The sequence below is a fragment of the Lonchura striata genome, chromosome 8 (assembly GCF_050655825.1).
Source record: "Lonchura striata isolate lonStrDom1 chromosome 8, ASM5065582v1, whole genome shotgun sequence".
Taxonomy (NCBI): Eukaryota; Metazoa; Chordata; class Aves; order Passeriformes; family Estrildidae; genus Lonchura; species Lonchura striata.
The window spans coordinates 20,964,476-20,980,481 of NC_140710.1; the positions used below are offsets into that span (position 1 = coordinate 20,964,476).

A 16,006-nucleotide genomic window follows, 5' to 3' on the forward strand; every position below is an offset into this window, starting at 1 on the left:
TCTTCACAACTTAAGTGTCTTGTTGCAGAAGACATACATGGAACTTTTTCATTAAGGATTTATGCTTTTTTTGATGTAAACTAAAGGTGATCTGAGGTGGAAGTATGCTGGTTATTGCAGTAACAGCTAGGAAGAAAGCATCCTGTACACCCACAGTGCTGTCCATGGGGATTTTTTGCCACTGGGTTCTCAGAGCATGCATCTGAGGATCAGGATTTCCCTGGGAATGATCATGTGGAAAACAGCATTGAAATATGAAGAAAGGGCACTGGTTATCAGCTGAAAGCTGCCACTCTCCAAAAGGGATATTTTAAATATGGAAATGCTGGGTTAGCTAGATTATCTTAGATAACTAAAAATATAAATAAGGAGCACTGGCCTTGGAAGGCAAGTGATTGCAGGAGCTGGTCAGTAACCACATGATTTGAGGAGAGGAGGAATGATCTGTTCCTACCCCCAAACTCCCTGTAAGGAGAAAAGATATGGTGCTGCACTGGACTCACACAGTGAGGCTGGGTGAGTGCTCACAACACACTGGGCAGGTACTACCAGCAGGCAGGAAAGTACATAAAAATAAGACACATTGATAAAGTAGTCAGAGAGGCCTGGGACATGCACAGGGCTATGCACAAAAGCTAAACAAACCCAGCCCTCCCACTCAGAAAGGCACAAGCTGATAAGCCAAGGATCTCTACAGAACAAGGGCTCTGGGTATCATGAGCCTCCTAAGCCTTAAAGGGAAATTATGGGTACAGCTAGCTCAGGTAATTAGATGTAGATTATCATATTGTTCATTGGACTTTAAATGTCACAATGTTTATCACCCTCCTGTGGTGACTGGTATTCCAATAGAGAAATCTTGTGTAAGACCAGGCAGAAAATGAAAAGGACCCATTTTTCAGTAAAAAGTGAAAAGTAAAATCATCCACTGTTTGCCTTCTCCTAGCTAAATGAGGCAAAGAAGGGTAAAACAGAACATAATTAGAGAAAAAATTACATGGCTAACAATTCTGTGTACTAATCACTGAAAGCAGAATTAGCAAACACAGGCATCCATATTAAGCATGTGAAATCTTGTTTTCCTGAGCTTTCATGGGTTCTGCCACTAACTACAATGTAGTCACAATTTTATCCAGAAAAATGCATCACGTCAAACTGTGTCAGAAAATTGACAGAGTTAAGATGTGAGGAAAACCACAAACTTCAATATTAAATAGAAAATATTTGTGGTGAGAATTTTTTTCACCATTGGAAAATAAAATCCCTCTGCATCATACCATCCCAGTAGCTTCTTCCCCTCCCTTCATGCACAGCTGACTATAACTCCCACTCTTCCTGTTATAAGAGAGAAAACACAAGGGCCTCTTTCAGCTGCATCAGTGGAACTGGATTTTTAAAGCTCCAAAGATGCAGAAATTACGTGGAGTTCCTGAATGTATCCAAAATCTGTCCCACAAGTCCAGTGGCAATGAAATAAAACAAAGGATGTTCTATCACGTTCCAAATCTCTCTCGAGAGGTAATGAGTGAAAGCAAGCATAACCTCAGTAGGAAGGACAGCAGGATCTGGAAAAAGCAAAGGATGTCTTGCACAAACTGAAACAGTACAAGGAAATATAATTTGATCCCTGCCTCACAGTAATCAGAAGGCTTTGTCATCACAAATACTTAGGGAACCTACATGGCAACAAAGTGCTTCCCATTCCAGCCCCTTCAGCAAGCTCATTTCAGTGAGTTATAAAACAAACATAAAAAGACTTCAATGAAACTAGGAGAGAGCAGATGTTAATTACAGCAAAATGGTCTCGGAGCCAAACTGAAATTTGGTTTGGTTTTGCACAATTAGTTGGGCAGCACTCCCAAACAGTGCAAACTGCAGGGCATGCAAACCCTGACCACTTGAGGAAGATATATGTAGAACCTGCCCGTCCTATGTAACTGAATGTCACCTCTGTAGTTATTGCCAATTGCCCTTAAGCTAATGCATCATATGTCTTTTTGACAAGAGTAATGGCTGGGTTCTGACAACGAATAATTGCCATTTCAATTGAAAATGTTAAAATATAACTGAAATCAGACATGAAATTATTAGTGAAAAATGTAGGAGAGATGATGGAAGTATATAACATCATCGGAATTATCAGTAGTTTGGCTGGCCTTGCATTAGTTCTAATAAGGATTCAGTACAGTACAAGCCACAAAAGCAAATGGAAATGGTAGTTACAGCACTCTGAGACTCAGTGACTAGGAGCTTCACTGCCAACCAGAGAACAGCCAAGCTCCCAGGCTGTTTCCATTCTCACCAAATCTCGTGCTTAATGGACCAATTCCTCAGTTTTAAACTGTCAAACTGTTGAAAAGGCTGAAGCTCTATACGCTGTTCCAAAATGAGCAATAAGGCCATGTCCCTCAGGGTCAGGTGCTGGGCCCCCCCAGCACACCTTTTCTGGGAAGAAGAGAGCTGAGCATTAAGTGCTGCAAGTCTCTCCCTCCAGACCTCAGACTTTTGCAGTATGCCATTGTCTCACTTTCAGTAACTGAAATTAAGCTCTCTAAATACTCCAATCAATTACATTTTGATTTACTGCCTTCCATGGCATTTTTCTCTTCCATTTATTGGTGCACTTGACTTGTATTTCCTACAGGGACATTGCATGATAGAATTATATGTCATTCTTTTAAAACATCTCTCTCCTTCTAGTACAAGTTTTAGGCTGTACCCTGCAAAGTGCCCCTGAAGTGATCTGTCCTCCCCCCAGTCCTAGCAGCAATCTCCAGATAGCAGTTTTTCCACCACAGCTATGATTAGAATACTGATTAAAAGCTTCCCCTGAATCCTGTTTGTATAGGACTACACCAAGCATAACAAAATAATGGAATTAAACATCTTCCAGCACAAATTTGTGAGACTAGTGTCTGATTTCCTGCCTTCAAATGCACCAGTTGCAGTCCTTGCTTTCCTTGAGGAAAAATAAATCCAAATCATGAGTGGTCTTTCCCCACCTATCTGCAGTACAGGATAATCCAAACTTTGGTATTGTTCTTCCTAGACCAGCCAAACAAGTGAGAAAAGCTTTGTGCCATCTGTGGGGCAAACGAATGATGGAAGTATCATCAGAGCAGCTCTTCAAAACCCACTGACATTAACATCACCTTACTGATCAATTGTTACCTGTTCTGTAATGGTTGGGAACTTGGCTGTTTTCTAAAAATTAATTTAAAATATCCCTTTGTATTCTACCCAGCCTCCAACGTACTTCAGCATTCAGACCCAGTGCTTCATCACTCGTACTCACAGAGACTGTTCTTGCACACACACAGCCCTTACCCATCCCTCACAAATACAATGCTTTTCTTCAGCAATAGAACTCTCAAAATCTCCAAATTAATCTATTTCCAACACTGTTATGCAGCATGAGACTTTGAAAGATAAAAAGCCTTTGGGATAGTAATCTTTTCACTACAACGATCTATTCTTCTCATGTATAAACGCTGCAGAATATATCCTTTAGTCTGATATTATTTGTTCTTAAAGTACCAGAAACTAATTATAAAACTATGCCTATACTGTAACAACAATTCATAAGGCCAACAAAAGTGACAGGGTGGAAATTTTTTGAAAATTTAATTAAACTTAAGAAAATCAATAAAACCATTTGTTTTGTTCTACCACCTGTTTTTAGGCAATATCATCTTCATGCTGCTGCCTGTTTGGTTATATTAGAAATTACATGATCTGCTCAGCTGCAAAAAGACTATTGATCTGTATGTAATAGCAGGGAGAAGTACTGACTGTTTACAAGGGATTCCTAGTTACTGTGAACACTGTCTGTAAACAGGCAGACTCCCGTGTAACACCACATGCCTCAGAGCAAGCAAGCTGAACATGGCAGCAGCTCACACAGCAAGCACTGAGCCACGTTCTTTGACAGGTAAGAAACTTTACAAGTCTGACAATATAAATAGCACAAAATATGTCAAGCTTTTCAACAGTTCCTAAGAGGAAGATGAGGGAAAGGGAAATAAGAAGAAAATAAAAGAAGTTTGATAAACATGATCACGTACCATTCAGGCAACCTTTTCTGTGCTATTCTTTCTGTATACCTGTCACTGCAGCTGTCACAGCTGAGGTGGCCACCATGCACAGTCTCACCACACAATTTCAGAAAGCTCCACCCCATATAGAGTAACACCTTACCACTTCAGAAGGCTGCAAGCTCTGCCCTTTTGTTCTTTAGCCCAGCCTTTTATCCCTCTCACATTCATTAGTGCCCCTGTGTGCCTCTGTTCCCTTTGGTGGCTGCTCAGTGCCCCTGGGCACTCCCTGGCTCATTGCTGTCAGTGCTGCTCACCTGCTGCTCACAGCTGAGCCCACTGGGGATGAGGCTTGGCCCAGCCCCACTCCCAGTTACCACAAACTCTGTCTGCCTATACCTACTAGAAATTCTTAGGTACATGAAGAATTCTAAGAAAAAACAGGAAAACACTTATCTAACTATTAAATAGTGAAAACTTATTTGTCCAAGGCACTCCAGGGGGAACTCATGTGTAAAAAGTTTTCTCCACTGAAAAAGTCTGTCCTTGACTATTTCTGACCATGCTAGAGAGCAAGAAAACAGTCAGCAAAAGTGGAATCTTTGTCACAACCATTACGCTGGAGAGTTTACAACTTTTTCTCTATGGGATTTACAGAGAACATCTCAGAATCCTTATTGACCATGTCTGCAATACCCATCAATTCCAACTTCCCAGCAATATTTAGAGTGTGTCTAAAGCAGATACAGCCTTGTCTGACACTCCCCTAACAGCAGTATCAGGTTTCCCTGGCTCTTTTCAAGTCAACAAGTTGCCTGGGCACCTGTAGACTGCAACAGTCCAGTTTCTAATTTCTGTTCACCTAGTTAGTGCATTGCATTTCTACAAATAGGCCTAGCAACTCTTTAGGACTGGTAACTGCAGATTTAACAATTTAGCATGTTTGGACTTAAGTGCAAGCTTAATTGAAACCTTCTGACTTCATTGCACATAGGACAGTTGTTGACCATCATTTATATTATGACAGAGTGTAAATGGAATGTTGCTTTCTAAAATTAGTAATACTAACGTGCTTAATAAGAATGTTGTTCATTTCTTAGTCTTAATACATCAAGAACAGAGAAACAAAGTAGCATCCTTTCAACTAATGGTCTCTCTTGCCCTTTGGGTAAATTGTAACTGAATTCAACAAATGCGAAAATACCTGGATTTCTTCTGTGTTTACTTTTGGAATCAGAAACCCAAAACAAATAATAACAAACAGGGAGGAAGCAGTCCCCATTAATACATCTCAAACTTTTTTCAGCAGATTCTTCATCCTAGAGATTTTTGTAAAAAAGCATCAGGTATCCAGCACACAAAACAGTTGTTCTCAGAGCACTTCCTTTGATAGACAACTCAAACCAGGTAAAAGCAATAGATCTTGAATTTTGGTGTGCTTTACTTCTGACACTGTAGGATTATTGTAGGTTTTAGGCTCGGAGTTAGGAATGCTTACCTCCCAGTGCAGTACCCGAGGTTGCAGTCTGTGCAACTCTGGGGTTATGTCTTTAACCTCAGCTTTCATGTACGTGTACAGAGATGCTCACGTTCCTCTCTATGCACTGGAGATCAGTGCCAGTCAAGCTTGAGCCAGTGCCAGAGAACTTATCAGTGCCAGTCAAGCTTGAGCTTTTTCTGAGGTTGTTTGCTATAGTCTATATCCTCCATGGTCTCTGCTTCACATGTTTTTTTCACTTCAAAAGCTTAAAAGAAAATATAACATGACTCCAGCTACACTCCAGGAAGTGTAATAGTGAATTCTGATCTTGGAAATAACCACATACATTCAAAGGGCATCTAAGTTTACAATTTTCAGTTCCTTATAACTTACTTTTTTGCATGATCACACTGGATCATTTAAGTACAAGAACAGTATAAAATATTCTGAAATAATATAAAAACTCTGTAAAATTCCATTACTTAACAGATTGTTGCTAAAATGAGTGTTCAGTTCTCTCTTACAACTCATTTCCTCCCTGCCTCATGAGAAGCCACACTCAGAATATCCTATAAACCCTTCCATAAGGAAAAAGCCACCAATGGATAGGTGACATGGAGATTCTATTTGAGGTTCTATTCTCATCAAAGCGTGCAATATAAAACATTGGTATTTTTGAAAATAAGTGGAAAGTACAATATATACTAAAAATGCTCACTTTCAAAAACCCAGAGCAAATGCTGATTATAAGTGTGTGTTTTGCCATTGAATTTCCTACTACAATAGGGTTTCTTTTATTTATATATACACCCCATTATTGTTACTATGCTGGGAAGTGTTCTGAAAGCTGCTCTATTATGTACACTTCAACAAGTTGAAGTTAATGCCCTACTAAGCATTTTTCACAGTGACTATGTGGGGAAATAAAAGTTACATGTTTCTTGCACTGGTACGTATAATAAGAAACCACTGCCCAAGGCAAGGATCTCTTTGTGAAAACTTAACACATGCTGGAAAAGGCCTCTTGGTACTCCTTCCTAAAACATGGATGAGGAATTGACTGGTGTTCTTTTGTTGATGTCATCAGACAAGAAGGGGAGGAACAAGAATACAAAAGAGTGTAAGGAACCATGGGAAGACTACACAGGCAGAGAAGAAAGTCACAAGTAAGAATAAAAGACAAAGGACTTGCCAGAAACAGCAATCACTGGAAAGAAAACTGACTGTTTATGTGGAAAATGGAAAATCTGTGTGTTCTTCATAAGTATACTGGCTGTATCAATGAAATACTTGATTTTTCCCACCAATTTGTTCTCCTAGAAGCAGCAAGATTCTTAACACTGGCTAAAAAATATTCCGTGTGCACAGTTGAATGCCTTATGTCACATCCTCATATCACACAGGTATAGCTGTAACTTCAGTGTCTAAATAACACAGGTTTTACAATTTATTAAAAAAATTAATATATTAGTAGAGCAAATCCTGATATTTTGCCTACTCTTTAAAGGCAAGGTGAAGCCACACAAAGATCCATTAATATCAGCTCCAAAACAAGCAGCCATGTCACACCCAGGCTGAAGTGTAGTGAAACATGTACATGCTCCAAATACCAGCCACATCAACAGGTTTTTGATTTTGAATCCAGGTTCATTTTGTGTGTGGAGACAGGCCAAACTCCAATGACACATGGAAGAACAAAGTGTCATCTCATATGCCACTTGTTTTCCAAGCACATCCTGTTAGGCCACAGGTTAATCATTGTCACTTTGTGCACCCACATATTACACAGTTCATTAATTATTACTTAATGTCACTACACTACTAGATTGTTTGATGAATTCTATTAGTAATTAGAACTGCTCATGCAGTGACATTCAAATAAAGCTTCTCCTCACAGTGCATTCATTATGAAGAGCCAGAAAGAGAAAATAGCTAGATTTTATTAGATGCATTTCATTTAGACTACAGTTTGTTAATTTATTTTACTGTTACCTACAAAATACTCTTGACAATCCAAAAACTGAGACTAAATTCAGTTGCATGTAAGACAAGTCACTGCATCTCCTTATACACATTTAGAACAGAGAAAAAGGATGCCACGCCAAGAGCTAACACTGTTATTTACCTAGAAAAGGTCAAACGAGAAAAGGATGCTTTTAGGCACCAAGTAGAATTAATCTTAGCACTAGTATTCAACCATTTGACTTCAAAAAAGAGTACAGTCAAGCTGATGGCTTGTTTTCTACTCTGTGTTTTAGGGACAAATTTTAATATTGCAACACTTTTGCAAATTCTGTCTGAGAACTAAATGAACTGGTATTGTTTTACAAAAATGTAGTCTTTGATGATCTGAGGGAAGAATGCTTGAAGCAAAGTTATTTCTTTCTCACATCTGCCATGTTCTATAAATTCAGAACCAAGTGGAAAGACATGGTACCTTAGCTGCCTTTCTTGTTAACTTTTCCCAAAATCAATACATATTTAAGAAAAGATTTGATTTTACAAACCTACATATGTTGTAGCAGCAGTATGTTCTATCAAAAATAAACTTGTGAACTGCAATAATGCTCTTTAGCTCATGCCTCCCACTGTGAAGGAAGTCTTAAAAACTGTGGTTTTACAACATTTTTTTACACTGTGAGCTAAATATGAGCCAATTGCATCTCCTGAAGAAACTGCTTTAATTCATAAACATTCAAACTCTGCATATTTAGCAACTGCTGTGGATGTTCCTTTTACTTTTCATTTACCTTTTCCTCTACATATTGGTATAACATTTCCATGAGATTTTGGTAGACACCAGCAGCCAACTGAAGCCCTACACAGCTCAAAGGTAGTTACAGGAAGGAAGTACCCCAGGAGCTCCAAATAACACATGGTGTGTATCTTGGGCATCTCTAACTCCACATCAACTATCCCTGAGAGACATTTAGCTAACCACATCTGAAACACCTCCAGGCTGGAGATAACACAACTGCCCAGTTAATTTTGTGTCTATGTAGCTTGTTATTCAGAAAACTTTCCTAAAAACTGAGACCCCTTTGTTTAGTTCAAGGCATGTTTTCTGTTACTTTTTACACTAATTCACTGAACTAACTAGGACTGAACTAAGAGTTCAGGCTCTTAAATGATGTAAAATCTTTTCGTTATTTGGATGCTGTTGCCACACCCCCCTTAGCCTTTTCTATACTTCCATTCAGACAATTCAAATTTCTTCACATTTATTAAGTCTGTACAGGAATATTTTCAATGTATCCTATTCCCTGTATCCTATACAGGGCTTAGTGGCCAAAGCTGGACAAAGAACTTAAGCTGGAGCCTTACCAGAAATTAAATTCTGACCTCCCATTTTATAGATGATGTTCCCATTACTAGGCATCAATGCAGTATTTACCTTCTTCACAGTAAAATCCTGTCAACTTCTGTTCTGTCCATGGTTCACTTTTACTCTTTTCAGCAGCACTGCTGCTTAGCCACAAGTTGCCCAGTCTTAACTGGTACAGATAATTCTTCCCAATAAAAATAAATAAATAAAAATGCAAATAAAACTTCATGGATATTTAATTGCTTACTTTTTCCTAAACTGCCAGTTTATCAATATCTGGGTGATCCAATCCTCTTGCCCACTCACAGCCCATGCTTGCATGATATCACCTCAAAATATTTTAAATTTATTCTAGACACAACCAAGTAGGATTTGTCAAAAATTTTTTGGGGGGAAGGGTACATTTGAAAAGGACATCCCTGAGCATGGGATCTGAACTCCCTAGAGATACACTGAGGCCATCAGTGACTTGAAAGGGAAGAATGTGCAGGCTGGGAACCACTGCTTTTGGAGATTTGTTTTTTCTAAAGCCATGTGGCTCTTTAGTGTAGCAAATAAAATAAAATTGTGATCAAATATTTTCCATAGCAATCTTTTGTATACCTGTAGATATATCTAAAAGAAAATGTTTACTAGCTTGTCTGAGAAGACATCAAAAGGATTTTGTGCATCTGGTCTTACTGTATAAAGTTGAATAGTTGTAATCAAGTTCTGGTAACAAGAAGACTAAACCTGCATTCCCATATTCAGGAGAATTTACCAAAAAAGGCATGTTCCCCTAAATCATGAATCAAAATTGCAAAGACAGAGAAGCTGAATTTCTCTAGTTTGATTTTCCATGTCCTACCATACTGATTTGGAGATCAACTGGCCTCTTAATCATCTAATTCCATCTTTACCTGAGCCAATGCACATGCTTACATTAAAACACAACTGCAAAAACCATAAATCTCTAAAACCACCATTGCATCCTCTACTTGGAATTGTTCCTGGGAATAGAGCAGTTGATACAAAAGCTAACAAAAGTCCCATCCTACCCTTTCCTGAACAATAAAAATTAATGCTACAAAAACAAAAATCAGGCATGACTGCTTTTATGATCTGCCTGTATTTTTCTCCTCCCCAGTCAAATGGTGTAAATACTTGTGGGACTTCTACCACACCTCAGCTGAACTTTGTAACGGGGAAGGGAGAAGAAGTAGAAAAGATCTTTGTACATACCCATGTAACTGAGTAGGGTGGGGGTCTTCTGGCACACTGCACATGATTCATAGCTACAGGCCATAAGGACATTAATTGTAAAACTACCAGAGAAAAGATTCCTTCAATTATATTTCCATTAGCTTTATGCACAAGTAAGAATTATAGTCCTAGAAATAATACTGCATCTCCTTGAGGACACCTTTCAATTGCTTTGGGAAAAAAAACAACTAATTAAAAACAGATTTAGAGTTACCTGGTAAGACCCAGAACAAGTGCAAAAGTCCTTGATTAGGAACACTTTGGCAAATGGTTTCCCACATGGTGACATAAGAGAATTTCTGTTTCAAAATCAGCACTATCAAGAGGCATATAATATGTTGGTTAATCATTTAGAAAAGTTAGAACATACCAGGTTGTTTTTAACATATATGGTGTGGTATCAACTTTTTACTTCTTGTTTTCTGGTCTTCTCTATTTCTGTCCTTCCCAAAGCCACATATTACACTATCAATATAAAAAAATCAGCTCTGAAAGAAGCAAACCAGCCTGATGCCCCTTGGTAAACAGCCACCTCTGAAACTGCCATTTTTTGTACCTGTAAGTTTACTTAAGGTCAGATTGCAACCTTTTATAATGAGCTCACATATTTTCCAAAAAGCAGATTTATCAGGCAGAAAATTGGAACCCAAAAAAATCACCAATAACTTAAATATTCCAGGAGGCTTATTAAATAAAATCTAACTTCACAGTCATGTAAGCAGCAGAGATCCTCATAATGAATGGGCAGAAAACACTACAGCAGATAAGGAATTATAAAACTAAATTAGAAACCCAAATTTCATTTGCTATAAAAACAAACGGCTCTTTATTCTTCAAAAGGAAGTTGCTGAGATAATGCAGTGAATCACCCTTCTGTAGTCGATTTCTGGAGCTTAATCCTTTCTATATTTCTTTTTGTTAATTATATATGCATCATACATTTCAGCATTTTGTGAGAAAGTGCATATGATTAACATCTCATCTCACAGCTTTAGGAAGCTTAATTACCCAAAAGGACCCCTCCTCCATAGAGTGGACATGGAGGAAAGAGCTGAAATCCCACACCATGTTTCACTGCTTGGCTCCTGCTCCTTGTAGCAGCCTGGGACAGGACTGAGCATTACACACACAGAGCATCCCTGCCTGCAGCTCCCTTCATGCCTGTACTGGTGTGCCCCAGGTGGTGCTGACTGCCATCAGCCCAGCTCTTTCAGCCTCACATTTTACATCTGCAGCAAAAACAGTGCTGACAACTGACTGAGGGTTCAGCTCTTGGTGGACAGCGTTGCACTGCATCAAAGCTTTCTCTAACTCTGTGCCATGACCCCCCAGTGAACAGAAGTTTGGAGGACACAGAGAAGTAGACGACCCCAACTAACCAAAGAAATATTCTGCCTTATAATATATAATATATACATAAAATACACTGCCATATAATGCTGTGGTCAGCAATAAAATGGAGAGGAGGGAGTGCTTCCTCTGCCACTCAAATGAAATAAGCAGTGCTCTGAAGAGAATAAGTTGAATGCCAGACAAAATAGTAATGTAAAGCTCTTGGCAGCCCAGTTTCCAGCAAGGAGACAAGAATTAATAGCAACAAATAGTTTTGAACTGAACATTAAAGTCAGCAAACAAAACCTGGGTCTGAAGCTGGGCATTTTGTATAAACAAGCACCACCTCTTTCTAGATGTACCTCTGTCTCACCTTTATAAATGGCTAAAATCTCAAGAATTGTCCTTTTCTTCTTCTTCACAAAGCACCTCAGGCTTGCCTGTGAGGCAAAGGGGAAAGGAATCCTGGTTGGCATAATTTTCATTGTCAAGATGAATTTTCAAGCTTCCAAGCCTTGCAATGGGAAAAAAAAAACTATTGAGAACACAGCCACAAGTGGTTCTTATGCCCTAATTACAGTGCTTTCTCAATTTCTCACCCATCAGAGGACACATCTCACATACAAGGGAAAGGAGAGAATGTGACCAAGTGTGATACTGTTAACAAGAGCATTTAATTGGGACACATTTTTGCATCCCACATTAGGTGTGACTCTTTGTTATGTGATATGTTCATGGGTGACAGGAAAATTATGCCTTACATCTGCAGTGATGTGTAAATGCCTCATTAGGTTTAGTAATTATCTGTTAGAAGGGCAGTTCCACAAGAAAATCTATCTTACTGAAAAATGAATGGGACAGAAAAAAAAACAAACAAACAAACAAACAAACAAAAAACCAAAAAACCACCACTGCAACTGAATCATCACTGTCCTTGCTGAGTTAATTCACCTGCACAGAAATATTTTTATAAACACATGAATAATGAATGTTACATTGTAAAAAATACATGAATGGGCTACATCACAAAAAGGTTATCAAATAGTCCATGAAATCAGACACAGACTATTTTCAGACCTGAGCTCAATTCAGCCATAAGTTATATGTTAATTCACATATGCGAGAGAAAGAAAAAAAGAAGGTGGAAGAGAACAGATGTTGCTGTGACAAGTTACACATTCAACTTTTCAGGCACAACTTCTTTTTAAACAAAAAAGAATACAAGTATCAAAAATCAATAGTATATGACTGATTCTCTATAGCCAAAAATGTAATAATAAATTAAAAAAAAAAAAATCACACACAAAACAAAAGCCTCAGAACCTTCCTGGATGTGGCACAAGGCATATTATCCTGATAATAAAAAGTTCTCAAGGAAAGCTTACACTTACATTGATAACTCAGTTTTACAGCTACATAAGGATTATGTAAGTCTTGGAGACCAAAACAAACCATTATCAACTTCTCACAATGAGAAGATGGTGAGACAAATGAAGCACAACCTTCACAGTAGCAAACTACACATTTTGACACATCATTAAACAAACAAAAAAAATTAACCAGTTTATTATATTTAACATATTTACAAAATAGTACAAATTAAAGTATTGTAACTATTATTGCATGACATAACTCCATACAGGCAAAAGCAGCACATGAAAGAGATGCTCCAGAATATTTAGGAAGTCTTTGGTACTCAAAATATAGTTTAAGATGCAGCATTAACTCAATCAATACAGGGCATTAAACACAGACAATGATATGCAGATTTACACCACAAAAGTAAAGTTTACCTATGGCTTTCATTCTTCTCAAAGGATGACTACTGGACTCAGGAATTGCTTAAAAGCTTTACAACATGTTTAGGATGGAGAGAACACTCAAAATTATTCTAAAGCCAAGCTGTTGAAAATGACTGATATAGTTTGCAGCTCGTACTGAATTTAACTGCCTCTTCTCAGAACTATATGACAGTAAAGCACTAAACACTTCACAGACTTAGAGCCTATTCCTCTATCCCTTAAGCAGGCAAAACTGGGAAAGAATCATCTTTGTCTACTTAAGGAATATAGGATTAAGCTCACAACAGACAATCAAACTGCATGGCAAAACATGATCCAAGACTGTATATTCTAGCCTACACTGCTGTACACATAATTTACAAATTTTTTTATGCATCATCTACATATTTACAAATGCTCTCAATTACTCCATCAAGTAATGTACTCAACACAATCACAGTTTACATAATTTTGAGGTAAATCCTTGAAAAGTTAGAGCATTGGCAGAATTTCATCTGCAAGGCTGAATCTCTCAAATTTCTAACAAGAAGCTCCTCTCTCCCCAGTCACACAGCACTGCCTGCCAGGTGTGGCCGGTGGGTAAGACAGTTTCAGATATGAAGGGGATTTTGTGAATGCTCTGTGTTGTGCTTGATTCTTCTTGATGGCCAGGAAAGGCCAGAAAGAAGCAAAGAATCCTGGGGGCAGCCAAAGAGAAACCTGAATTTTCTAGCAGATTCTGCTCTGTGGACAAATAGCGGAGACTATGTAGCTTGTAGACTGGGAAAGCACTGCAGGGTTAAATCGTGCAGTGTCAGTGCACACTAAATTTAAGATGCCAACAGAAAAAGAGAACAGGCAAAAAGCAAAAGAGAGGATGTGGGACAGGATTAATTAAATTCATTGAAGAACCTGATTTTCTTTCAAGTTTTCAAGTGACATTACTTAAATATTTAGAACTGCATATCTGAAAACATCATCCACTTTTATTTTAGCTTGTAACTACATTTCTACCTCTTCAAAATTACAGTAAAGACTGCCTTACCAAGCAGTGGACATCAATTTACAAGGCCTGATCTTTCATGCTGGCTAACCTAGACATATTTGGGTATGTTGAGAAGACTGCAGCAAGACAATTCCCTCATTGAACTGCCATTAACATCCCAGGCAAAAATAAAGGAAAGGGCAGAAAGAAGTTTGCAAGTTCCATTGCAGTCACAAAAGGTGATAGAAACTCCTGTATAACTAGGAAAAGACAGTACTAAGCTGAAAGCATCAAAGCTCATCCAAATCAATCAAGAGGTTAAGATAAACACTTTAATAATTACATCATCTTGCATTAGTATTTTCTGCTTCAGAATAGGTCTGCAATATTTATTTAATGTTATTGCTGAAAATTTTCAACTCATCTTGTCATGACTATCCCCCAGTTGCACTTTTATTGTCAGCTGCTTAAATGAAAAAACCTCGTATAAAATGGCTTAAGATGACAATAAAAGGATCACACAATTCCACTTTGTGAATGCTTTTTAAAGCAATACCACATCACTACACCTTTTTAGAATGTCTTTAAACAGATTATTAGAAGATCTAGGCATGACCTCAAAGTAGCCAGTTAAGTAATTACATATGCATGAATGCTACTCTTGTTTACTACATATTTCCTGCAGAATGTTTTTGTGACTGTTAAATGGTTTGTAAGTTGATAAGTAAAGTAGTTTGATGTCTCAAGACAGGTCTACTGACTATACTTTATGCCCACTGGAATGATTGAAATCTGTTTTCTGCATGCAGTGATAAGAAATAATAAGCCTTCATCTCCTTGTACCATCACAGATGTTAGCTAGAAGAGAAACGTTAATATTCAGCCATTGCTAGTACTCATGGTGTAGTACAGGGTGAAATGAAAAGGAACAAAGAATTTTGTTTTCCAGATTCTTCTGGGAAGGTGAGGGTTGGACTTTGTACTGATCCCCAGTGATGGCAAACTGGCAGCTTGTTTCTTGCACAGCTCTGGGGAAGGTAATAATCTGTCAGCCCAAACTTCTGTATAAATCCCAACATTAAGACTGGAAGGTTCAGAGAGGCAAAAATGTTGCTGTTTAAATACTTAACAAGACCAATAACACATTGAAGATATAAATTTTTACAATCCCTGAAACTGCTGGTCAGCAGAGGATAGTTTTTAATTCATTCGTCCTCTTCAACATAAGTTGATGGAAACCAGCCCACCTAAAAAGGGGAAAAGCAGAACAAAATAATACATGAGATGCACAAGGTTTTTGTTTTTTTTTAATGGCTGAGCTAGGCACAATAAGGATGGGTCTGTTCAATAAGTATATTAAAAAGATTACAAAGATAAAGTTGGCTGACCTGACACAGAGTAAAAAAATTTATTTTTATTTCTTAATAAAAGAATAACATGCAGATAGGACAGTTTGAATACCAACACCCTCTCTGCCACTTCCTCCCCCAAAAAAATCTAAAACATATTTGTTCAGATTGGAAATCTAAAAGTTCAGAAAATGCCAAGAGTGGAAGCAGTTTTACTACAGGCAAGACTTTTTTTTATTTTACTATTTTTTGATTGAGAAGTTAAACTTTTAACAGGCTCCAGTCAGGTCCAGGGAATCTTCTTATAAAGGAAACATTGACTGATTTGATTGCTTTACATGGAGCTGAATTCCACTGCCACCAAAACAGGTGTTACACATGACACAATTAGACAGCAGAGTCTAGTGTCCTACACTTCAAAAGTTATAGAGTTATCTACATTCTGAAATTAATGATGTGCCAAATAAGGTTTCTGTAA

General features: G+C 38.0%; 1 protein-coding gene across 12 annotated transcripts in view; it reads right to left on the reverse strand.

The window, feature by feature from the left end:
* Positions 1–16,006, reverse strand: part of VAV3 (vav guanine nucleotide exchange factor 3) — a 177,211-nt gene that overhangs the window by 16,152 nt on the left and 145,053 nt on the right. For 10 of the 12 annotated variants that reach the window (XM_085585948.1, XM_077785484.2, XM_085585940.1 and 7 more), the window contains one exon: positions 1–15,426. This exon is cut by the window's left edge. In XM_085585948.1, coding sequence (XP_085442074.1) covers positions 15,385–15,426 — 42 coding nt within the window. In that variant the 3' untranslated portion in view covers positions 1–15,384. The remainder of the gene's footprint in view (positions 15,427–16,006) is intronic. The other 2 variants (XM_085585946.1, XM_085585943.1) reach the window with 1 other exon arrangement.